The sequence below is a fragment of the Dermacentor albipictus genome, chromosome 1, assembly GCF_038994185.2.
Source record: "Dermacentor albipictus isolate Rhodes 1998 colony chromosome 1, USDA_Dalb.pri_finalv2, whole genome shotgun sequence".
Taxonomy (NCBI): domain Eukaryota; kingdom Metazoa; phylum Arthropoda; class Arachnida; order Ixodida; family Ixodidae; genus Dermacentor; species Dermacentor albipictus.
In genome coordinates this window covers 226078099-226104789 of record NC_091821.1, presented here as the reverse complement: position 1 = coordinate 226104789, position 26691 = coordinate 226078099, and the positions used below count along the sequence as shown (strand labels likewise).

At 46.8% G+C, this 26691-nt stretch overlaps 1 protein-coding gene across 3 annotated transcripts in view; it reads left to right on the top strand.

The window, feature by feature from the left end:
* Nucleotides 1-26691, top strand: part of LOC139054233 (uncharacterized) — a 91549-nt gene that overhangs the window by 31858 nt on the left and 33000 nt on the right. For all 3 annotated transcript variants that reach the window (XR_011511088.1, XM_070530943.1, XM_070530944.1), the window contains 4 exons: nucleotides 15016-16034; nucleotides 17398-17560; nucleotides 19870-20067; nucleotides 22487-22610. Coding sequence is in view for 2 of the 3 variants with exons in the window: in XM_070530943.1 (XP_070387044.1) it covers nucleotides 15016-16034; nucleotides 17398-17560; nucleotides 19870-20067; nucleotides 22487-22610 (1504 nt within the window). In the remaining variant the exon portion in view is untranslated. The remainder of the gene's footprint in view (nucleotides 1-15015; nucleotides 16035-17397; nucleotides 17561-19869; nucleotides 20068-22486; nucleotides 22611-26691) is intronic.

Here is a 26691-nt window from a genome sequence, read left to right as displayed (position 1 = left end):
GTGCCGTCATGTCGCATAAAAAAATATCAAAATTTTTTTTTCACCTACGCCAAAGCATCCATGTTAAGACAGTAAAGCCAGCCAAGGTAACTACGTTCTTATTTATTTTTCCTACTTTGACTTTTATTCGCGAGAACACATTGAGCGTCTTCAATTTTTTTGGTCTTGCTACCCTACCCGCGGGCTGCCAGAGCCAGCCGCATGCGTCTTTCTCGTGTTGCCCTGACCGCCGCGCGGCGCACTTCGGTGCGTGTTCAGTTTGCTCTGGCCGAGTGGATTTTCGCCTGGCAGAGTTTTAGACGCTTTCTGGCTAGCAGAGGAGAAAAGGAAACAATGGTCCCTCGCCGCCATCACTGTGGGGACTCAACGGATTGCACCGCGTTCGCTTGAGGGCAACCTCGTCGGAAAGTCTTGGCTCGCCGCTGTAGGATACCGAGCAGTATGCGTATGGTTCTCTGTGGACCAAGCGTCTCACGTTTTTTTCGATATTCCTTCGGTAGCCAAATTAGGTACGCTAAGTAGGCATTCAATTGTGGCCAACATATTTTCCTAGGGTTTTTTTTAAATTTCAGTGCCCCCGTTCCACAAAAGGAAAAAAATACATTGTTGCGGCGCAGCGAATTGTTGCATGGTGAAAGTTCGATTTTGTTACTTCTTCCTTTGCGGAAAGTGATGGGCCACGGGACGCTTCAGTTGCCGGATACTCTTATTATATTATTTCAATTATATGGACACTCCAAGCGCCTTCCTGTCGTCACCGTCGCCCTCATGTTTCGTATAAAGTCCAAAGGTGATAACATCGTTACCGAGCGCCGCATGCTGTATGTGCGAGTGAAAGCGTACGGGAAGGGGGGGGGGGGAGGTGCTTGATTGGGTAAGCCGACGATGGTGACTCAGTCTTGTGTGCGCAAAGGAGAAAAGCGGAGAGCAAGCTAGTCATCCTCCGTCACGCGCGATACATCAGGGGGAGTGGATAGAATGGGGGCGGTATCTATGATTCTGTGAATCTGTGATTGCGCAAGATGTTTATTTACTTCGTTTGACGCATTATACACCGTGACTTTTTCTTAGATACGTACATTTATTGGAGACTAATACGTATATTTAAATATCTTGTTGGGATGTATTGTGTATACGTGCAGTGAACTTTGTTTCCAGTGACACTTTTTTGCCCTTTATCAAGCTCTATCTTCGCATCTGTATATTCCACTGTATCTTTGCATTTCTAATGTACGAAGGCGGGTAAAATGAAAGTGAGCCAACGCACCCCGCGCAATAATTGTTCGGTCCAAGGTCGTTTAATGCTCTTATACACTGGGTTGAACATGGTTGCGCTACATAATGGACGCTCTAGAAGTTGAGCAGTGTGGGGCCTTGAGGTTTTTGACAGCTGAAGGTATTTCCCAAAAAGAAATTAGTCGCCGCATGGCTGCCGTGTACGTTGAACATTGCATTTCATTGGCCACTGTGAAGCGTTCGAGCAAACGGTTCAAAGGAGGACGTGAAAGTTGCAAAGACGATCGAAGACGGGACTAAATCTATCGTGAAATCACCCTTAACAATATTGCAAAAGTTGATGAGGTGATGAGATAAGAACGGAGGATAAGCATCGATGAACTGGCAGAGCGTCTGAACATCAGTTACGATTCGGTTCACGCCATAATTAATGAACATCTCTGTCATCGGCTTTTGTGTGCGCAATGGATGCCCAAGATTTTGAACCACCGCCAGAAGACGGAGAAGTTCGGCGCTGCCTTGACTGATCTGATCCGGTATCACAATGAGGGTGACGACTTCTTGCCCGGAATTGTGATCGGGGACGAACCATGGCGCCACTACTACGAGCCTGAAACACGACGGCAAAGCTTACAGTGGAAACATTCGAATTCACCACGGCCAAAGAACGCAAAGGCCATCATTACCGCCGGAAAGGTGTTGTTGACTTCTTTTTTTTTTCTATCATCAGGGACCATTACGGATCGAATTTGCTAAGTCTTGAGAGACTGTCGATTGTTTTCGATACTGTGAAATGCCTGAGCGGCTGCGTGTTGCAATCAAGAAGAAACGATGTGGAAAATTGAGTAATGGTGTCATCTTGCTCCACGGCAATGCCCGTCCCCACGTCGCTGATGTATTTAATACAAAACTGGCAACGTTCAAGTGGGAAACGCTGCAACATCCGCCACACAGCCCAGACCTGTCGCCTTACGACATCCACATTTTGGGGCAACCGAAAAAAAAAACAGCTCAAGGGAACCACATTCGTGTCGGACGATGACGTGAAAAAGTCAGTTGCAGACCTTTTGTAGCAGTAACCCAAGGAATTTTATGAGACCGGAATCACGCGACTCCTTAGTCAATGGGACAAATGTCTAAATGCTCATGGAGACTGACTTTAAAAAAAAGTACCCCGTTTGTCATATATTAGCACTGGCTCACTTTCATTTGACTCGCCCTCGTATATTTTGCAGGACTCCTGCTTTTTATACGTGCTCTTTGTCGCGACTGTAATTTCGGTGCAATTACTCACGATACACGACTGGTGACAGCTACTCCTGCGTAATACATTGGAACAAATGCCAGCGTCATTGACATTTTGCACTGGCCGTTGCAGACGTACATGAATGCAAACACGGTTCTTGAATGACAAAGTTTCATTAATATATTTGTCCTCAACTTGTTCACTTCATGGCCTTTACATTTTTCATATCAGCGGCATGCACTACTTTCTGGTTTCGGACTGATATAGTTCTAAAGTGCGTGTGATATTTTCTTTGCTTATTTAATAGACAAAAACATGGAAGCATTGATATCAGTAATTTCGGACACAATTTTTGGCACATACGAGTACATGCTTTTATGAAAAATGATATATTTTACTTGTTTTTACGGTGCGTAGCGCTCAAGAATTCGTTTGCAACATTTTTATCAATGGCAATGCAATTATTATTCATGTATTTGATTCCTCGACAACTCGTTTAAGAGGAATCTTTAGCTCGGGCCCCACTCCGACGCATCCTATCCAAATACTAAATGTAAAACGTAGAAACGCTTTTCTGAGATAACCTCTGGATCGCTTTTCATGAAATTTGTTGCATTTGAGAGAGAAAATTAAATTGTAGTGTCTGTTAGAAGCGGAATTTTGGTTTAGGGCTTGAATTTAGTTTAACACATTTCGAAAAATTTGAAAGTTCGAAAAAAAAAATAGGAGCACGACGTTTACAAACTAACAGCTCTGCATCAATAACAAATATCGCGATTCTGTCAACAGCGTCTATTGTAACAGTTGAAGCGGACAAATTTGGTATGTCAAATTGTATCTTACGTGAATTGGTTACGTTGTGTACAAGGGTTCTGCAAAAGGCGCGTTTCCATAATACTAAATTTTTTATATTCATGTGTAACATACATATTTTGTCTGCTGTAGATGTGCTATTAGATGAAATTCACAGAATTGTGATATCGTTTTTCATTGTTGAGTTACAGAGTTTTAAACTTGATAGTTTCGTGCTATGAAAATTTGTGATTTTGGCCAATTTTTAATAAAAAAATGACGACCTAAATGAAAAATTCGAAACCAGCAGTCACTAGAATCCCCCCCCCCCCCAGTTTGCCTTTCAAATGCAACAAACTTCGTCAAACTTGGTGTAGTGGTTGCCGAGAAAAACGAATTCCCCTTCTACATGTATTTAGATAGGAGCACCCCAGCTAAAGCTTCCTCTTAAGGAGGATGCCGAGCTGCAACGTAAGTCCCCCCTCCCCCCCCCCCTAACGAAATTTCTGGCTACGCCACTGAGCAGGACTTCTCTGAGAAACTCGTCCACCCCTCCAAGGATTTCGCCCACGTAACGCAGTCGAGTCAGTGTGTGATCGAAAATGGGACTGATTATAGCACCGGCGTAAATTCCGCGCCCTACATTGAACCACCACTGGTACTGGTGCCGATTGCGCTTTACCCAGTCAGCATTGTAGTCACTCCAGTAGTGTGCGTTATGCGAATTTACCCAGCCATTTCTGTGAAAATTGGCTTCATTGTTGCACATGACGTTGCTCAAAACGTCCGGTGACTCATCGGCTTTTGTGAGGACCCAACTTGAGAAATCCAGACGATTCTACAGGTCCCTATCTTTCAAGCATTGGTGAAAGGCTGTCATTTAGATTGGTCCAAACTGATGACTTGGAAATTGGTACCTGGGCGGCCACGTCCCGCACATTAGCATGAGGGTTTGATGACATAAATGCTAGAACGTCCGTACGTAGGCTAGGACTCAAAGATGGAGTCCTACGCTGCTGTTTTTTGAAGCTGCCGGTTTGTCTCAGGTTTTCATAATATCTGATGCTAGTCGACGCGTTTGGTCTACCGCCACATTTCCATGACTGATATAAATTTGGGGCTTGTCATTTGCAGCTCCCAAGGCAAGAATCATTTTTACCTAATGCTCATTAGAGAAAGACATAGCAACTGAGACGAAACAAACCCCACCTTTAAGCGTTTGCACTGACGTTGTCAATTCGCTTTTGTGGTGATAGGTTTTGCGGCAAAAAAAAAGCAACTACCATCCGTCCACTTTATCTACGCTAAGACAACAGCTATCACAGCTTGTTCACAACTAACACCAAACGCGACGTGTTATTTCGGCCGAGGCGCGGCAGATAAGGCACTAGCTCGATCACATTGTTTTACAGCAAAGCTGTATATGGCTAGCCGATTCATGCGTCTGTCCGTCCGTTTGTCGCCTGTACGCCGACAAGTTCACCGGCGCAACCCCATGCGAAGGCATGAAAAAAAAAGCGAAAGAGAGGTGCGCGATTGGCTGCGGCAGTAGTGACGTCGTTGCTCTCCGTCGCAGCCAAGTGGGCGCGAAGCAGTTTCTCACCAGCTCCGACACAGGTAGGCGGCGCGTCATACGTACTCTTGAGGAGCAGGCAGCTTTCAATCAGCAACGGCGCTAGTAGAACCAGGAACGAGCTCGTCTACGCCGTTCCGATGCTGCAGCCCGGGCACAATAAAAGGCTCGTGGGGGCGAGCGCAAGCAGCAACTGCGTGACGAGGATCCGGCAGCTTACCAAGCCGTCGTTTAATGAACCGTCCGAATTAACCCAGGGATAAACACCGAGGACGCACGTTTCAGCCTCGCTGGTTAACCATCTTTATGGAATGCCTGGGTAGTGATTCTTTTTCTTTATTTCCTTCAATTCGTTCTGGCTAACTGAAAAGGAGCCTGTTCGAGGGCGTAATTTTATGATGCGGGTGGGAGCGCAGTCACCTGGTATTCACCATATATCGCAGTGTCTATTTATCAGTCGAAAAAAATTTGTACTCAATTCGAACGTCGCTGAAGATACCACAATCAGATGTCCCTTGGCTGTGCCTACAAATGCCTCATTGACACTTTGATAATTATGATAGTATGTGTCCAGTTAGAGAATTACAATTACCTAATTAAATCACTTTAACGAAAAAATTACTGGCAGCTACTCCACTGTACTGGAAACAATATGCACTAGGTTTCCTTCGAGTAACGCATTGCTTTCTTTTTTAAATCTTGGTGCAGGATAGTTCATTGGGACACCCTGTATATATTTAAATACTCTATATGAAAATGACGATGTTTCCATCCCTACTAAGTGGTGTAAATTCTTAGAAGTGTTTTTTAATGAGCCGTTAGCATTGCTTAGTGGAAAGAGAAGCAATACTGAGACATACGATTCACGTGCATTTCACATGCTGTTGATAAAAGATTGCCGAAGGAGCTACAAATGTTTAGATGTTTTTTTTTTTTCAGGTTAAAAAAAGCACGCAAAGCATTTTGAAGCGAGGTGAACATACAGCAACATGCATATTCATTCTCTATGTATAAGCTATCCATACCTTTAGAACTAATTCTTAATTGGCCTACTTCCTTCTCTTTAAAAATATAATAAACTTTCTCCTGTGTATATAGTTAAATATATTGTTTGTGTGCAGGGTGTTTAGAGCGTAAACTTAAAGCAATGTTGACGTGAGAAAATACGGATGAGGCAGCCGCAGCTGGTACTTCTCATGCGCTTGTGCTGCTATTGTGAGGATTTGCAGAAATAAAGTATGAATTAAAATTCACGCACGTCCGCACCAACAACGATGCAGTAAGCTAATAGCCACAATAAAATTTTAAGTGAGAAGGTCGAGACAAGTCAAAAACCTCAAATGATGTGGGTGACAAAACTCTGGAAATGACGCGTTAGGTGGGGGGGTAGGCTTGGGGGGGGGGGCTCCCCCTCCTCCCCCCCCCCGGAAAACTCCGGAGGGGGCTCAGGCCTCGGAGCCCCGCCCTCCAACACCCCCCCCCCCCCCCCCGTATTCGGCGCCTATGAGTACCGAGTTCGTCGCCGGCAGAGCGCTCACTAGGAACAAAGCCTTCCAACAATGCACGCGATGGCATCAAGTCCTTTCTGTTTATGCTGGCAATGCAAAGCGGACGCTTCTCTGTTATCGCAGCGTATGTGTCCACGAAGTCGCCGCGGCTGAAGATGCCCTTCACGCTTACTTCCGAAAGTTATTTTTGCAGCAGAATACTGCAGAGTGGTAGCCCGTCGACATTGAGTCTGTTATCTGACATCGCAGAAGTCCCTTACAAAACACGTTAGAATCGCACTAATTTGCATTTAAACCGCTACCTTTCCAAGATGCCGCTGGGAGAAGAAGGAATCAGCACATACCAGTGCGAAAAGAGCGGCGCGGCGTGCTGGTTCGAGTCTACTTACCTCCTCGCTGATAAAACGGTCTATAGACGACAACAACGGAGCTCTAATAGACGTGCGATGACAGGAGACGTTGTCGAGAACTATGTAATCATTCTGACAGCCTTGGGCGCACAGAAATATACGACAGCAGAGTTTCATACCTCTCTCTGTGAAATTCTCTTGTCGGATATTTCTGTGCGCCCAAGGCTGTCAGAATGATTACACAGTTTTCAACTACCTTTTTTGTCATCGCACGTCTAGTTAGAGCTTCGTTGTCGGCCTCTATAAATTTTTGCAAGGCCCTAACCGTTAAGGCTTAATCACACCGGCGATTTGAGGAGGTCGCGTGACGATTTGCGACCGGCGAACAAAAAGCGGCTGAAGGTGACCAATGCTCACGCCGGCAAGCCCGGGCGAGTGCGACCTGCAAGTCGCAATCCCGAATATTATCGTTCTCGGCGAGAACGCCAGGGATCTACGCAGTTCCCGCGCACTTCGCTGGTTCCGCGTTCAGGCAGCAGTCATGGATTTTGATTAGAGCGAAGAGGAAGACGTCGTCACTGAGCTGATGTGCTGTGCCGTGCGTGGTGTCAGCTGTGGCAACGCGGAAGCCTCCCATGAAAAAGCGACGCTAGTGGGTGCGCCCATGCCGCCGTTCGCGATAAGTGTCTGGCCACGCAAGTCGCCTCTTGCCCGAACTCCGGGCACATGACGAGGAGTAATATCGAGAGTAAGTTGTAATTTCTAGTTCGCGTTGGGTGTCGGTATCGGCGCATAATTTTTGTGCTTTCTTTTGCTGTTGTTTAACTTCCTGCGAATGCTACCGCGTACATTCGACACGTTGCTGGAACTGTTGTGCCCGAGCATCACGAGGCAAGACGCCAATTACATCACTGTAGTCGGCCATGGTGGCGCGGACTTTGTATTTGGCGTGACGCAGGAGGACGCCGGATGAGAACACATGCTGACATAACTTTCGGCGTGCCGCTAATTGGTTTAGCAGCTTTTGCGATCATGGTCGCGCGACTGAAATAACGAGCAGCGAGCGACTGGCCCATTTTAGTCGCTTTTTTGAGAAAAGTGACTATTTGCGAATATTTGTGACTGGTCGCTTTGCGACCAACTTGGTCGTGCGACCGCTGCCATTCGCCGGTGTGAATTACCCTTACGGGTGTTACCAGTGCAGGAAGAAAATACCCTTAAAGGTGTAAACATGTTTAGAGTCTGCCGAACGGTTTTGAATAAGTTCGGGGTCTAGGAGTGGATTGGCCTGGGTAAGTGACTGTGTATACAAGCTGCAAATTCGAGTTTAAAACGGACAAATGTTAAGGACATTTTTTTTTAATGTTAAGTTTCGTTGCAGACAGCCCAATAGAATGCGCAATTCCCAGGCCAATATTTTATTCGATATAGTAAGTCCACAATATATACAGTGAGAAATAAATGCATCGATATAGAACATTCCTCTATTACAAGAGCAATTTTGAGAGTATACGTAAATAAAGAATTGGTTTCTTTTCAGTTAAATATAATTAACATTTATATACGCTAAGAGTCACTTGCAAGGATGAGCAATGAATGAGCACGGGTTTAGGAAAGGTTCTTACGCGAACGGGATAAATCAATTCACCCACAAATTGCTTAAAATTGCTTCAGAATGTGGATGGCGGCATTCCAACTGTATAAATCCTCAATGCGTTTATGTTGCCCATTGACACCTAATAGCTTACTTATCATCTCTACACTTAAATTTCTTAACACCGTCGTGGAATAAAAGAATCTCAGTGCCATTCCACTTTGTGAAGGATGACCAGCGAAGCTGTGTATGTGGGCCCCTTAATGGCGAACTCCACCTCCGCCGTGGATCGGCCCGGTATTGCACCATCTTCTGGATCGGCGCACGTATCGAGAGTGCTTAACGCCTGCCACCAATTTTTTTCATTCCCATTCCCCTTTGTGCAGCGCGGTTGGTGTCCTCCCCGGAGAGACAGTTACTGCGCTGCACTTCATCCCAATTTTTCATCTTTCCAAACAAGAATCTCCATCTCTCTTGCTTCTCCTCCGGTGCGGGTCGGCCCGGTATTGCACCATCTTCGGGATCGGGCTACGTACGAGGAGTGCTTAACGCCGGCTTCACCTCCGCCGCGGGTCGGCCCGGTATTGCGTATTGCACTGTCTTCGGGATCAGCCCACGTATAAAAAAAAGTGCTGGCTCTCCCGTAATTGAGAGTAGATGTAAGCGTGAAATAGCCACCGGCAAAGCAAATTGGTTGGAGATGATGCGAGCCACAATCTTGATACTAGCCACCACATCACACCACACCGCGCCATACTGTGCACTGGTCCATATGGACGCAATTGTTTCCTGTCACAGACAAGAACCCCATTGCAAGTATCGTTTCGGTCGAACGGCTATTCGCGGTGCGTCGGACGCTATCGGCTTGGACGTTACCGGCGCTGCCGGCGCGCTGGACGCGCTGCGGACCTCAAGGGCAGCTGTCGTTGGAAAGAGCACAGGCAACTCTGTCTCAGCGCCAAAAGATGGCAATCAAGTGTATAGTGCCCTGTGTCTGCCTTTTGAACGCCGCTATTGGAAATGACAAATGAAACTTCAGCGTACCAGAAGTTACAGCGTGAGCGATATTCTGAAAGAACATTTTGAAGAATTCGGAAGCAATATTTTTGTAACTTGTTTGGAAAGAAACTAGCATATGTAATGCGGTCTTGGCTGATTGCCCCCGTTGATCTCGTTTTGTTCTCGCAACTTGTCCGGATTTTTTCTTTTGAGTGCCAGGATAACGGCACTGGCCTCTGGCTCAACGTCATTTAAAGCTTGCCGACAACGGAAGCTAAAAGCAGTTGATGTTTAAAATTATTCGTCTACGCGCGGACGTGATCCACCAGATCCGAGCCGTAGACAGCTTCGCTGTGAAAACCTTGCAAACATTCCTCAAGAAAATCACTGTCGTGGGTGACCATTTGTCTACATTAAGTCACGTGGCCTCCGAAGGCCTGCAGGGGAGTGTTTAACGCTCGTTATTATTTTAATTGTCACCAACGATTTGCCATGTGACATTCCTCAAGATAAGTTTCTTTGCCGGCGGCCGTACAATTTACCGTGAGGTCCGCGCAGCTTCCGAGCTCATCAATCTTCAGAAAAAATCTTCAACGCATTCAACACTGGTACCGTATTTTGTCGTGGTTCTTTTCCAACGAGTCATTTATCATTCGTCTATTCGAGTGGACGGTCGGGGCAACAGCGAATGCGTGATTCCACGCAAACCAACGAGGAATAGCTATATAAAATTTGAGATTGAAACGAATCGCTCGTTAGCTGGTTAACTTGCAACCACGTAAGATCTCTGACTTTAATTAGAGAGCAGCGTTCGCAAACGCTTCCGGTGGCACAAGTGATCCTTTTCAAACTTATCTCGCACCACCTCCTATTTATTGTGTCCCCAAAGTGCTTTATGTTTCATTGTAACGACAAACGTTACGCTTCCACTTGATCCTCAGCTTTTCTATCTTCTTGGTAGATGTCTATGTAGGTTTTTCTTCGTTCGTTCATATATAAGTCCTTGATGTTTTTGCAGATAGGCTACATGCCCCTATGAAAATGGTCATTGCCTTTATGTTTCCTTTATGTTTCCTTCTTGTGCCCTATGTGACCTTTATGATTCCTTGTCCTTTGTGTGACCTCCGGGACGCCAACTTTGTGTGTACCACATGTTTACTCATCCTAACGTATACCTCGAGGAAGTGACCTTTATTATGCCTCTAGGATGTGTCCTTTATGTTTACGGCAGGATGTTAACTGGGTGTGTACTATGTGTTACCTGAGTGTACACTTGAGTGCACATGTAGGTGACATAGAGTGCACATAACAACTGTCTGTACATATAATACAGGCAGATATATCTGTACTTTGTGACAGCCGTTGATACACTCTGCAGAGTCATTGTAAATACTAAATCTTGACTTATCCTTTCCTTTGCCCCAAGAAAACAACCCTTATTATAATTATTGTAGTATGTGCCCTTTGTGTTTACGGTGGGATGTTACCTAGGTGTGCACTTCAGTGAACACGTAGGTAACATAGAGCATTAATCTATATATTGTGCATGCACTCTTTATATGTTACCTACATGTGCACTTGAGTGCACATGTAGGTAACATAGAGCATTAATCTATATATGGTGCATGCACTCTTTATATGTTACCTACATGTGCACTTGAGTGCACATGTAGGTAACAGAATGTGCGCAGTAAGCATCTTTTGCGAATAGTACAGTTAGAGCTATCTGTACTGTATGTTAGTCACTGGCAGATTCAAGGAAAAGGCACTGTTTGCACCCCTCGCACTAGACATGCCGACCGGCACTAATTGTGGCTATATTGTGCGGAAAATCGAGCATGCCATGAAATAGGTTGGTGTATATAATGATTTATGCCATGCATTCTCTTAATATATAAATTATTTCTTACTTTTTCAACCTGCTATTCTCCAGTAGCAAGCCATATGTAGAAATCTGCAGTACGCGAGCATGCAAGCAGTACGCCTGCTTCACTTTGGCCGAAGTTCCGCTGCCGCTGCAAGCCAGCCATCGCCACATTTGTTGCCTTTATTCCTTACGCTACGGGAAATATGCTTCCACCTATTCAAGATAAGGCCTGACATTCTCAAAAACACGCCACTGGGAGCCATAAGAAGCGTGTATATGTGTGGCGATTCCGAATTTCTGATCGGTGGGTGTCACAGCTATCGCGGCTGCCCGCACACCGTGCGCCATGGCAAGCAGACGTGCACATGGTGCGCGCTGATTGGCTCGTGTCCGCCGGCAAAAGTTCGTGCATAGTTCGTCTAAAATCTCTGTATATACTTTAAAAAACAAGGCAGCGCACCAAGACACTTTAAACTCAATAATTTGTGTTTAAATACCAGCCTTCCTTCCAGCTACGATTTTTTTAAATCTCGAAGGCCGTGCTTTTTCAACATGTACGCCCTAAAAGGAAATGCAGATCTCGGAGGCTAAATTCACTTGTTAACCGCAGTGCGGCGCTGCCGCAGTGTAACGGTTGACGGTGAGCTGGGCCACGTTGTGTTGCTGTGAGTGGTGAGAGTGCTCGTTGTAGTTACACGGTAATTTAATCATATTTTCAAAGTGCCTAAACAAACTGTGATCCGTACCGTGTGCATTAACCATCAAGAAACCTCTGGACTCGTGTAACGCCATTAGTTCGCCTTATGTTTCCTGTGATACGCCAGTGTCTACAGCGCCCGTCCGAGCTGCCTTTGTTCTCGCTTGTCCGCGTTCGCTCGTGGAATACCTGGTACTGTGGCTTCGAATTATGGTGCGTGGAAGAATTTGTTGAAAGTTGTGCTTTCGTGCGCGGGTGTTCATCGGCAATTCGACAGTGTTCGCGCCGGAAAGAGCGTCGTCGCGTGGTGCCTGCGAGACGAAGGAGCCGTTTGCCGACCACATTGAAGGTAAGCAGGTCTGACGCTTGCGCGCATTCTCGCAGCTTCTGGTTCATGTAGTAAGCTTTGTGGAACGACAACAGAACACGTTCTGAGCGTATGCTGACCATGTTGCTCTGCACATTTAGCAAAGCGTTTCACGAGGGGAGTTTCCGTGAAATGTATTATTTCTTACCGCTTACTTGCTTTATGGAGTGATGTGCTACCGCCGCTGATCGTTGGGACTTAATGGGCAAATATTTACGTAAACGCTGAAAGTTACTGTTTTCTCGGTAGTTTCCCGGCAAGAAATCCTTCCGTAGATATGAATTTCCGCAAGTTACGTGTGTAATATATGTCGATGTGTCACGGGCATCGCGAGTTGGCACGCGACTGCGATGTTTGACACTTGAACAGATATTAGCTTGTGTGAAGATTACTTTATTGATAGTGTTCAGTTGGAAGTCCAGCTTCGCGAGAACTTGTCTGCATTGCTTGTGTTCGGCGTGCTCGCGTATTTGTCTTTTATATTGTAGGGCAAATATAGACCGACATAACAACAGCGAAATTTCTTTTTAATCGAGGCATGTCAATCAGACGCTCGTTTTCATTAATATTTTCATCCGAAGAACAGGATGTCAGTGCCTGCGATTGTTAAAGACAGTGGCTTGTAGCACTGCCTAATAAGGGATGCGATTTTCTTGCGATGCTTTCCGCTCGATGTTTGCCACTCTTATAACCCACTTTCCATGGCTGGCTGTTCTAGTTAATAACGATAGCCGAATGTCGGTCAGATCAATGAGCGAAAGGAGTAGCATCGGAAAAGGGATCGCTATAAAATCGCGGCCCAGGTTGTAGACCCTTCGTAATCGATTGTTCGTTTGATTTACTAGATATTTGAGTTTTGGTGATAATTTCCCAGGTAGTCTGATGTTTGCTGCTGGTTTTATTCCCGCCTGAATTTTACCATATAACAGTGTAACCACTTGAGATATAACTACGAGACATCTGTACAAGCAGGCATTCAAAGATTTGTTGGCCAGTTGCCTACTCCTAAATGTCATGTACTACTTAGCAGCTGCTGCAGAAATGTTTAAAATAATTTGTGAGCAGTTTATAGCTGAGTGGACTGGCAGCTCAGTCTGTTTCAAACAACAATTAGTTAAAAGCTTCTGTGTTGCCCTGATGTTTTTATGAGCTGTTTTCGACTGCTCCACGTTTCTTAGCTGTGTGCATACAGGCCAGGCTGTTCTTGCTTATATGAATATTTTTGAATGAGTGAAAAAGATTGGCTTTTGTTTTGTTTTTCAGGTCCCAAGCACCACATTCCAGAGGTCTGCTGTGAGCAGACGCGGCAAATTGCAGTAACATTCAGATAGTCCAATAAACTGTTCGTAGTTTCAGACAAACCTTTGCAAAGTATAGTCAAAACTTTCTTTTAAAAGTGCGAGCACTGATCCAACCTGATCTTTCTATCCAAACATTACATTTATATTAGTAACAAAGACATAACTAGAACAGCAGCACTGCAGTGAGGAACGTACACATGGCACTCCAAGTGCTATACTGAAATAATCTATGAAGTCTAATTACTTTGTAATTTTAGAACAAATTGGCATGAATTTCTGTGCCATAGCAGAGTTCCAATCCGTGCGCTGCATCATGTAGGGAACAGTAACCTTACAATGAAAACCAATGCAAAACTTTTTAACTCAGGAAATGTTTATAAAAATAAAATGTGCACACGGAACTCTTCATCTATGCATGTCTACGCAAAATACAGGATTTCATCACTGCGGCCACATAAAGGATGCATAAAGGTAGGACACACGAAGGAAACATAAAAGCAGTGGCCAAATTTCAACATGGAGGAAACATAAAGTACGGTAACATAAGGGATACATAAAGGGAGGACACATGAAGGAAACGTAAAAGCAGTGGCCAAATTTCAACATGGAGGAAACATAAAGTACGGTATACCATAAGGGATACATAAAGGGAGGACACACGGAGGAAACATAAAAGCAGTGGCCAAATTTCAACATGGAGGAAACATAAAGGACATTTCCTCATGTGAACTGCGGGAAACATACAGTAAACATAAAGGGCATAACCATTTTCATAAGGGTGGCTTGGCGGACATCAGCAGCATGAAAATCTCAGTAATTTCGCTAGATGAAATGTGCGAAATTGAAGCTGAAGAGTATAGAAAACTCGTGTCTGCTTAGCATGAATTCTAAGACTTGCACCCCCTTTCGAGATATCCTTTACCGAAATCTTCTATGCCTCGGCGTTTCAGTTAAGAACGTCCTGAACTGTTAGAGGCACGCTCTTGCTAAACGGTTCACTGGAAACGCCGATATATTTCCTAGGACATTTTAAGGCCGCATATTTTAAAAGTGGTGTTAGTCTTGGGATTTCTTCCAGTAAGATTACTTCATTACTCCTCATGCCTACAGACATTCACACAATTAATCTAACCTGTTCAGTCTCCAGAGCCACAAACATAATATTGATTTCGTCATTTTTTTATTTTATTTTATTTTCTGCAGGATTTTAGTGAGAACCAAAGTACATCATCGTTGAGCTACTTTAATTTGTAGATTTCAGAGCAATTTTGGAAGTTAAGGTTCACTCCGCGGACGAGTATGACGTTGCTCAGTGCCGTCCAATTCCACCGAACACAAGGACGCGGCAGACGAGCGGCTAGCGGCGTAGTTGTTGCAGCTCAACAACGTTATGCTCTTTCGCGTAATCCAGACCGTCATGTGAATCCGGCTTTAGAGGACAGAGTTCGTAGCTGTTTAGCCATCCGCTATTTTGTTTCTTTCTAGGATGAAGCGTTGCAGCCTAGATTCAAGTTCACTGGCGACGGGATGCGAAGCCCTCGGAAAAAGCGTGAGCATGGCTCTTTATGCGGCGCACCAATGTCATTCGAAGACAGCTGTTCGTCTCAACCCTGCGTAACGGTTCCTGGCGGTGAAAGCCCATCCCTCCGCCGCGTGCAAAGTGACCCCGCGCTGAACAGCCCCAAAGCAAAGGCAGCAGCTAAGCACAAGCTTGCGTATCTCGAGCCCAACAGCTTTGGCAAGTCCGTCGCTGAGGAAGCCTGCGAACTGTGTCGTGCCTCGCAAGCTGCTGACATTCCGTCAGTGCCGATGGAGGCGGAAACAAATTCCGCATTACGCTGTGAAAAACCACCCAGTAAGGATGATGCAACTCCCAAGGAGGAGGTGCGCGCCACGCTAATTGCGGGAGAAAACCGAAAAATGCTCGCCGAGCTGGACGAGCCAAAGCGCCCCGCTTTTGCACCCGGTCAGACAAAACGTAAGCTGGCCTGCCAGAGGTTACACAATTTACAAGAGCACCTTTTTTGTGAAATAATGCGGTCCCGACAAATGACGCCCTCAAATGACTGTCCGGACATCGCATTGGCCGCTATGACTCTCGTTGAAACAATGCTGAGAGCCATTAATTCACTATTGCAAAAACCAGTTTACAAAGCCAACGCCAGCTTAGACCCGCGCATCGAGATGCAACCCCTTTTCACTGCCGACAGCGACGCTGTGGATTTGTACACCAAGAAGGACAGTAAAGAACCGCAGTCGGGCGAAGAGACCGAGAACCAGGAGTGCTTGAAAGCGGACGGAGCGTGGTCTGGCAGCTTCGCTTTCGTCGCCACGAGGGAAATTGCGTACGACGATCAGGCAAACCTGGGCTCCATCTGGCTGTCAGAGAGCCAGCGGTGGAGGAAAGCTTTCTCTGAGCTGGCCAACTCACCGCTCAGCTCGCTGGTCGCCGTCAACGGGTTCTTCTACAGCGAGGAGAAAAACAACTTCCTCGCGGGGGCAAGGTGAGACGCCGTCGTTTAACTGCGAGCCCTTACACAAGAGCCAACGGCCCCGACGACTTATTAGACAGTTTTAAAATAGTGTTTGCAACCAAACGCACGCGCATTACGTACGTAAAGAAATAGAATTGTACTCACTGCGCATGCTCCTAACGTTATTGGGTTTCTGTGGTTTACGTGCGCTATAATAACGTACGTTATTTTGCGAGTTTAACGTTCGTAATGTTTGCGAATGCTAAAAAATAGCATTGTCGAACATGGCGGCACGGCTCCCGCTTCAGCGTGAATACTCGTGATGGCTACGCTCTCACTCGCGTTGCTTGCCAGGAACTATTAAAATTAGCTTTCGCTTTCTCTATACTCACCTGAAAGGTTAATTATGACTGCATAGCGCGTCCATTTTCTGAGATCGTTCTGCGATTCTGGCGCCCGTAGGCCTAACCCGACGCGTCCGCTATCAGCACGATGGTCGATAATGTATCGTCTTGGATTGGAGGATCGGTGGAAGAAAAGCGGGGAAACGACAAAAAACGGAGACGCACAAAAGCAAAGTTCGCAATATATAGGGGATCAGAAAATTTAGTTGAGAGAGTTCATAGTGTTTTTTTTTTTTCATGTTTAACCTAGGTAGGATATCAGGCGGTATAATAGCAAGAGCTTGGTGGCGCAACCCACCACCCCGTTCCAAAGGGGACGCTCATAACATCCATCCATCCATCCATCCATCCATACGTTTGCGTTTCCGCACGGTAAACCAAAAGACTTGAAAGGATGCGCACTATAACGTCCCGCAAAGATGCTTACATTTAACGTACGTAAGGCGACAAACGCTATTCTAAAACTGTCTATTATGGTGGTTTGAGGGCTGTAGTGCGGGAAAGCAGTGTTTAAAATGATTTATGGCTACTTTTTCATCAGTTACATTTTTATTAGGTCATAACACCTTAAAGCATTAGACAATTGCATTTCGCTCTAGACAAACATTCTTGTTGCCAAAAAATTAATTGTGGAGCTGAAGGCTTTTGACACTATACGATAGGTCGTGTACAAAGCAAAAATTCCAGGTTAGCGCTCTAAGCTCTCTATTACCGTTATTACAATATCTGAGCAGGCTTCCAGGCAGTAATACATGAGGTCACTCTCATTTTCTCTTGCAAACATGCATGGTTGCTTGAGCGCTGCCGGCGAGTCGAGCGGACGCAGAATGTCGTGAGAGCTCTCTTGGCATGTGTGACTGACGTGAATTCAACCGAAGGGGTGGTTACAAAGTTAATCGTGAATAATGTATTAGCCTGTTACTCCGGAAGTTATCTGGTTGGTCGGCCGGCTAGCCATGGTGATCACTGTTCACTGCTGCTTCCCACAGAACCAATGAACGTACGTCCGTACATCTAGGCATCGCCAAGAACGGAAGAGAGGTGCTCCTGAAGAAGATAAAGTTTCGCTCAGAGGACTACGTGAGCGCCCTCGGGCGCGTCCGCAACTTCAGAAGACTCGATCTGTACCATGGAAATATCAATGAATCCCACGTACGTACAGGCAGGTGCACTCTTCCTATTATGTTATTCTTCAGGCGCACCTACTGCGGCATTTGATTTTTCTGTTGCCAGAAAGGCACAGACATTCAGTTAGACCTTGAATTGCAGACCACTTCTAATTACGATTAGCATCCGTAGCCTACTTCATCCAATCTGTCTGTCCATCCGTATCTGTCTGTCTGGTCTTGCATCTTTACGCCGTTCTTCAATGCAAAAAAGAAATGATTTAAAATTTATCCGGAACTGAGCGGATTCGGACCCGCGTCACGCGGTTCCTCTAGCACAGAAGCCGGACGCTTTAGCTCTGCGCCATGAATGTCCGCGGGTAGCAAGGGAATAATTCTCAACGCTAGCACGCACTGGCGGGCCACCGGTGCAATTTCGTAGCTTTCAGTGATTTTCCTGTGTGCTTCTCTTCTGCGTGTCGCCGTCCCATTTGCGCTGCCGTTATAACGATGGGGCTCCTGTCTCTCTCTCTTTTTTTTTTCCTATTTCCCTGCTTCGTGTTCTACTTTGCGCCAGGAACAATGTTTTGTAAGTTATAGTGAACATCAACCAACTCGCCTAGTTTTTACACCTTACTGCAATCTCGCAGGCCGCGCAAAAGGAGTGGGACTACTAAGTCAGAGGTACATCGCGCTCGCGCCGCTAGTAGCGTAGCGTGTCCAGAGGGAATCCCGAGGGAGAAGCCCAGCTGCAACGCACGGCCAGTGCATGACGTGTTTCGGCGATGGAAATATGGTGTGTCGCTACATTGCTTGAACGCTAATCTCAGTAACATCGACAGTCATCGTGAGATGCGTCCTGCCGGATTTCTTTCAGATATTTCTTATGTCCTTAAGTACTATTGGTTACCAGCTCAAGCGGCTAATATACGTGTCACATTATGATCTCATAAAATAAATTAGTAAAGAATTGCGCAGAAACTATAGACGATGATTGTCAATGTGAGTGAATAGCTAAACGCGTCTAGGAAGATATTCGATGTTTAACAGAATAGTTAGCTTGGAGGCGTATAGTGATATTGCAGTGATGATATTTAGGTAGCTTTTGTTGTTTGATTGTGCAATTGCGTAAAGAGAGCGCCATTAACCAAACGATATGAAGCGGTAGTATAGGTAGCCGTACATATAAGCTGCTTCGTCATATGTGTCATGTCCCCAGGGGTGCGAGCGCCGGTGTTGGAAGGCGACTGCCATGCTCCTTTTCCGCCGCCAGAACCCTCCACAGTAGCATAGGACAGTGGTAGAAGAGGAGGGCTGTCCTTCCTGAACACTCCACCACAGCAACTAAACCATCAGACGCCCCAAAGCTCTATCGCGGCAGCACGTGCGCCTCAAAGAACTGTAATAGGAGTCAACGCTGCCTCGAAACTCGGTTGCACGAGAACACGCGCCCTCCGCACCGGCGCCATTTTATCTACGGTGGAAGCCCGACCACCACCGATCACCACGCGCCAAGGAAAGCTATTCGCTTCAAACGCGTGGTGCCCGCTGCTGCAGAGGGGCTCTGGAATCGCAGCGGCCTTGAGCTTGATCAGGTCGATCAGCGCAGAAGGCCGAGGCAGAGACGAGGCGACGTAACGAACAACATGTTTAATTACATCCTTAGATACAGAGTGATCAGTTCGACAAGCAGCTCGCAACCAATAGCGAATTGGCGAAGGCTGTGTCGCTGGCAATGGGCACTGTAGAACGGGAACGGTCACGTGTCCGTGCTCGTGGGCTGGCGCGGCCGTCTTGATGTTGACGCGAGTCAGACGTTGCTTGAGTCGGAAGAAGAAAAGGCGCCGCACTGGTGCACACACACGCACAGACGCCTATGCGCGCGAGAGCGTTTACGCTCTATAGAACACTAGGCTTTAGTCTCGTTGCAAAGCAGGTATGCGTTTCCAGAAAAAGTTCCCCGAAAATCGGTTTGCCCTCGACGCGGAAATACAACAAATGGCCACATACTATAGGTTATTCTTATGCGTCCCATAACAAGCATTTTTCCCCTGCTGTTGGATAAATCATCATTATTGAAACCGAACTGAGTTGCATCTATCTGTTGGCCATCGATGTTCCTGCAAAGGCTAACAGAACTTCTACTACATAAAACAGAAACGCGCAACTCCATCCCTTACGTAATAGCCCTAACGTAGGGGTTTAAGGAAATAAAACCTAACTGCCCCTATTACGATTTCTTTCCAAGGCTTTCTTTTTTTCTGTTGATGATGTTTATGTTGCTCGTGTTCGGATTACGTGCGCAAGCGTCTATTGCACCGCTTTCAAACTTGACCCGTGGCCGGCTCTTTCCAGGTAACATGGAAGAGCTCTTCAGCGCTTGTCTACGTGCTGTGGCACCCGCAGGACAGAAACTTGGAACAGTACATGGCAATGCTTCGCGAGCACAAGTTCCCCCTGGTGAAGTGGGGCAGGACAGCCATGGGGCAACTGCTGGATGCCCTCGCCTTCCTCCATACTAGAAAGGAGCCCATCGTGCACGGTCGTCTCAAGGTGAGCGTCGCGAGTGCTGCGCTTATGCGCATGCGCTATTTCGCAGCTAACAGCTGTTAATGCCGCGTCTCGCGCCAACCTGAATGTCCGTAATAGAAAACTCTCTTGGTCAGCTGCCATTCTCCTTGTCCCGCGCATTACGGACCTTTCTCCGCGTTACATTGTTACGATTGTCCCCGAAACAACGAGCTGCACTGTCATATACTTTCGGAACTCCTGCAGGATTGCCTACAACAGGTGCGCACCTTTTCATTCAGAGAACCGTTTTCTTTATATACGGCGTTAGCTTTTAGCGAGGCTTATATCGCAGCACCTAATATCACCGGATTGTCTCCTTGGAGAGTAACCACAAACTAGCCGTCTTGTCTTAGTAGACATGCGCAGAAGAATGCCTGTGCTCGTTAGATTTGACTTTCCGTGATGACGCAGTTTAAGGGTTGCGTGCGTTGCCACAGGGGTGGGTGAGGAAATTGACTCAGGCAGACAGCGTAGCTGTCTGGCTTTACCGTCAAAGTGACCAACCGGTGCACACACTTGTATGTGCTATCAACTTACCCGGCAACCACAATTACCCGCCGTCGCCATGCCTCCGAAACCCAAGCCACCACTCGAGATGAAAATGGCCTGCAAAAATGCCTGAACGACCTTTCATTTCGCACGTACCTCTCTTAGATCCGGTAGGTAAGGTTGCACTCCCTTAGGTGATACAAGAAGTGCGGCGCTTTCCCGCACCGCATCGTAGCCTCGACGCCATCTCCGTGTGAACGAACCCGCCATCATCACCACCTCTCAGGGAGGACACTTGAATGCGTATTCGCCGAGGTTTTATCACTGCAACCAGCGGCATAATAGTGGTTCGCTGTCTGTAATGTATAGCTGCTAAGTGTCGCGCAGGCTTCTCAGAATTATTTTTTTTCTTACCCGCTGTGGTCGCTCAGTGGCTATGGTGTTGGGCTGCTGAGCACGAGGTCACGGGATCGAATCCCTGCCACAGCGGCCGCATTCCGATCGGGGCGAAATGCAAAAACACCCGTGTACTTAGATTTAGGTGCACGTTAAAGAACCTCAGGTGGTCGAAATTTCCGGAGTCCTCCACTACGGCGAGCCTCATAATCAGAAAGTGGTTTTGGCAGGCAAAACCCCATTTTTTAAATTTTAATTTAATTTTTTTTCTTTGGGGGCGCCACTGAACATGTCGAATGGGCACATGCGCGAATGTATTGAATGACTGCGTATCCAGACGAGAAACTTGCGTTAGTAAAATTGATCGACGATAGTGTGACCGTTCCCGATAAGAACGAAGGGTTTAAACACTCTTTTCATTCGGTAAGCTACTGTAGAACTATTTGTTACGATCGTGACGAATTCGTGGAGGCCCTGCATTCCGAAGGCGCCGTGGCAGGTTACTATATAAATGAATACTGCCATATTTTCGTAACACCATAGCGGGGATAATGTAACGTTGGAGCTAACTAAGCCTCCTTTGTTACTCCTGCACGCCATCATTGCGGGAAATAGCATGAATCCACGGGAATGTATTTTATTATTTTTATTTTTGGAAAGACAATAATATCTAGGAGGCCTGATGGTATACCCTGATATTCAACAGTAATGGGCCTCGCCTCTGGTTCCAGCCTCAGTTTTTGCGTCAGCTAGTAAAGACGTCATCGTTGTTTACACTGTCGGATGCTCTTAATGATGTATGATAAAGTTCTGAACATGAATGAACTGTTCCATCAAGCGATGCCCAGTAGCGTTTAAAAAAATGCTGGACCGATGACGTAATACGCAACTGAAGCGCTAAGCCGAAGAAGACAAGGGGAAGGGAGGCCTCGTCTCTCAAGGACTTCAGCTGCTTGTTTTTATTTATAGTCGCATATGGGAAACACTTTATTTGGTTACTGTGCCTCCCGCAATTTGGAGAGAGATAAATCTGGAAGCAGCTTGGCCATCACTTAAGAAAGCACGCGCATTTCAAGAATGGTAGGACCTTGTAAAGCCACCCACCGTAGTAGCCCGGTGGTTATGGCGTTCCGCTGCTGAGCTCGAGGTCGCAGGATGAATCCCGGCCGCGGCGGCCGAATTTTGAAAACACGCTCATGTACTTAGAACTAGGCGCACGTTAAAGAGCCCCAGGTGGTTAAAATTATTCCGGTGTCTCCTTATTATACGGCGTTACATGGTGGTTTTGGCACGTAAAAGTCCATCATTTAATTTTTTAACAATGTAGAAAAAAAATTGAGCATGGAATTTTTGTTATATACTTATAGCAGAACCCTGTGTATGAATTTGGTACTATCCATTCAAAAGCATTGAAATATATTCTAAAAAAGCTTATATAATTTTACGAAGCCGTGCTTTTTTTGTTTTGTTTTTCATAGTTTTCAAGCTTTGACACTTACTCTCGCAATTTTTGCAGCCCTCAAATATTCTAGTTTCACCTAAAGGAACCTTGCTGCTCTCAGACCTAGCGCCCCCTGGAGTGTTGCCAAGCATTCCCCTCGGTGTCGTCAGTTCCAGTCTGTACGGGTCGCCGAGGAAAAGTATGTGAACACACTTTTTCCTTTTCATCTTTTCTGCTACTTCATATTTTGTTTATGCTGCTTGGCAGTGCTTTTGAGCAATGTGTCAAGCTACCGCAAGCAATGTTATGCCGACGGAATGAAGCTCGTATACGCATTCGTCCTCATTAGTCGTAAGAAGAGCTATCTGCTCAGGCTGCTGCTTTTTTTTTTTGCCATCAACTCTCAAGGCATCAAATTGCAAAGAGCGCCCTTTTATGGCGATCGCACAACATTCCCCGCTGACACAGCTACTTATTTGCGTTACCACTGCTTACATCGTTGTCTACGTGTTGGTTTATACCCTAACACTGTTTTAAGGGCAGCGCTCCAAACATAGAAAAAAATATATTTTTTATGTGTGTAAAGCAAGCCTTAAGATAAGTGAAATCTCGTCGATACAATCTTCACGCAAACCGGAAAACAAAATGTACCATCTGAAAATCGTATAATCCAGAACAAGCTCCAAAAAGCATGAAAATAAGCGTGCTTGATTACAAACTCAATAGCAAAGGTTCGTGTGGCGTCTAGTGATACTGCTCCGCAAAACACGTTATGCGGAGCAGCATCCCTCGATGCCACACAAACCGCAGCCAACGAATTTTATTCGACAGTGTTGAAATAGCTTGTCAGTTCACGCTGCACTTTCGTCTTTTTAATGTGAGCAAAGAAGTTCTTCTGGAAGTTGAAAAAAAGAGTCCGCTGTTTCCTTACTCAACTGAGCAGCGGCGCGCCGCCAGTAGGTGTGGCCGCACTGCCGAGGCATCGTTTGAACGCCGCCGGTGCGCCGCGTGCGTTTTTCATGCACTGTGTCTGGGGCTTAAAACATTAGTTGGAATGTTATTTAAGTTAGTCCACTGGAATATAAAGCTATCAGTTTTAGAAAAATCCGGCAGATGCCACGCCCCCTGTGGGAATCGATGTTATGTGAAGCATTGTGCGCGGGACGTGCCAAGTTAGCGAAACGAACGCGAGAGCACCAAGACGTAGGCGGTTGTTTCATGACCTACATGACACGTATTAACGCGATAGCGTTAAGGAGCTCGTGTCGCAGAAAAGCCGGTGTCGTCGGCGTTGGTGTCGGCGTCGGCGTTTGCGGCGTTGACCGTGAGCGATAAATCACGGCAGGAGCTTCATAAATAAAAAGCAACTTCCAAGATTGGCCCGGTGGGAATCGAACCAGGGTCTCCGGAGTGTGAGACGGAGACGCTACCACTCAGCCACGAGTTCGATGCTTCCAAGCGGTGCAAACGCGCCTCTAGTGAATGCGGTGTTGCCTTCGAAACGAGCCGTGGAAAGTTATACTGCGGTGTATATCGGTAATTATGAACATGTAACGTACAGAAGTCACAATTACACGAGTTGCGAAGTGCGTTTCCGCTGCATTTCTTCTGCGCTTTCCGCACACGCAGAACCATCTTGCGGCAAACACAGAAGACCCCCCTCCTCTCAATGTACGGCGCTGCCCCGACAGGAGGCGCGCCGCGCGCGCATTGGGACCGCTGCCAGGCGCGTCGCGGGACTCCCTCTCCCCTGACGACGCTTCGCCGTGCTCCCGGTTTAGATTACTATCTATCTCTCTGCCCGTGCCGATCACGACGTTTGGCTGGCGCAGATCGTTTCCCCTCCGAGACACCGAGTTCTTTGGTTCGTTCCGTTCGCTCAGGCGCACGTTTCGTTGCCACGCCGAACGCTGCGTTGCTCGACGCTCACCGCGTGATAGGTGGGCGCTAAGTCCGATGCGGGGCGCATCGTAAGTGATCGCTGTGCCGTAGCGCATTGTCGACCCCTTGGCGGGTCGACGGGAACGCTGTCACGTCCCACTCTTGAAGGCGAAGCTTAAGCGTCCTCCAATTTTTTCACGTCATTCATGACACGCGTGATAGATAGATAGATAGATAGATAGATAGATAGATAGATAGATAGATAGATAGATAGATAGATAGATAGATAGATAGATAGATAGATAGATAGATAGACAGATAGATAGACAGATAGATAGATAGATAGATAGATAGATAGATAGATAGATAGATAGATAGATAGATAGATAGATAGATAGATAGATAGATAGATAGATAGATAGATAGATAGATAGATAGATAGATAGATAGATAGATAGATAGATAGATAGATAGATAGATAGATAGATAGATAGATAGATAGATACTGTCAAAGTCGCAAATGTTCGCTAAGAAATGCTTCGCATCCATTACTAGTAAAAGCCCACTTGTGCAGTCGTGTTATCTAATTTCAATTATAAAGTCGATCGAAATAACCATATGAAAATACATCGTTCCTATAAGGCGTTGACCGGGAAGCGAAAAATCCGATGACGCATAAGCACTTGTGAATGCGAACACATTAATGTCTGTTTGAATGGCGCTGAGTGGCTCTTTGAGTTTTGCGATGCGAGAAATGTACCGTAACGGCAAGGGCAACCCGAGCCACTGAGCCGCCTGCGGTGCCAAAGCCGCATGCCATCGATGCGGCGATGCCCTCTCGCTTCACGCAACACCTGGCGCGCTAACTCGGCAGCAGGTGTTCCCTTTAGCCCGCTCTGCCAACGCCTCCTAGATATCACAAGGCCTGTGCTCTTCGGTCCATGACGTTATGCTGACACCTGAGAAAGCCAGCGAAAAAATTGAGACGAAAACACGACAGAAAGGCGAGAACCACAACGCTGGTGTCCAGCGTTGTGGTTTCTTTTTTTTTTTTTGTCGTGTTTGCGTCTCAATTTTTTCGCTGGCTTTCCCAAGTGTCAGCATGAACTAACTGGCGCAGCAAGCAGCACTTCTACGTTATGCTGCCTTGCCCGAACGGGGAGTTTTTTTTTTTTCATTTGATCTTACCCCCCTCACTGCTCTCTGCGCATGCGCCGCGTTACTATAGCGATGGAGGCGCGAGGTCTGCGGCGGAAGGGAGGAGAGGGATGAGACAGTCTGTTTCGCGCGCCGTCTGCCTGACCTGACCTGGCACCCCGTCGACGCGTACTAATGATAATAATGGTAATAATGATAATAGATGATAATTATGATAATAATAAAGCAATAGAAATAAGCGCAGAAAAAAATTGGAGGACGCTTAAGCTTCGCCTTCAAGAGTGGGACGCGACAGCGTTCCCGTCGACCCGCCAAGGGGTATAAGACAATGCGCTACGGCACAGCGATCACTTACGATGCGCCCCGCATCGGACTTAGTGCCCACCTATCACGCGGTGAGCGTCGAGCAACGCAGCGTTCGGCGCGGCAACGAAACGTGCGCCTGAGCGAACGGAACGAACCAAAGAACTCGGTGTCTCGGAGGGGAAACGATCTACGCCAGCCAAACGTCGTGATCGGCACGGGCAGAGAGATAGATAGTAATCTAAACCGGGAGCACGGCGAAGCGTCGTCAGGGGAGAGGGAGTCCCGCGACGCGCCTGGCAGCGGTCCCAATGCGCGCGCGGCGCGCCTCCTGTCGGGGCAGCGCCGTACACTGAGAGGAGGGGGTCTTCTGTGTTTGCCGCAAGATGGCTCTGCGTGTGCGGAAAGCGCAAAAGAAATGCAGCGGAAACGCACTTCGCAACTCGTGTATTTGTGACTTCTGTACGTTACATGTTCATAATTACCGATATACACCGCAGTATAACTTTCCACGGCTCGTTTCGAAGGCAACACCGCATTCACTAGAGGCGCGTTTGCACCGCTTGGAAGCATCGAACTCGTGGCTGAGTGGTAGCGTCTCCGTCTCACACTCCGGAGACCCTGGTTCGATTCCCACCGGACCAATCTTGGAAGTTGCTTTTTATTTATGAAGCGCCTGCCGTGATTTATCGCTCACGGTCAACGCCGCAAACGCCGACGCCGACACCGACGACACCGGCTTTTCTGCGACACGAGCTCCTTAACGCTATCGCGTTAAAAATCTACGGCACCAGGCCTCCTGGGTGAGAGCCAGGTATCCTAACAACTAGACCATGCCCCTGTTACAAGCTCTACAGTTTCTTAGACCCCTCAAATAGGTTAACAGCGCCTTAGAATACAACGCGGCGCATGCGCAGAGAGCAGTGAGGGTGAGATCA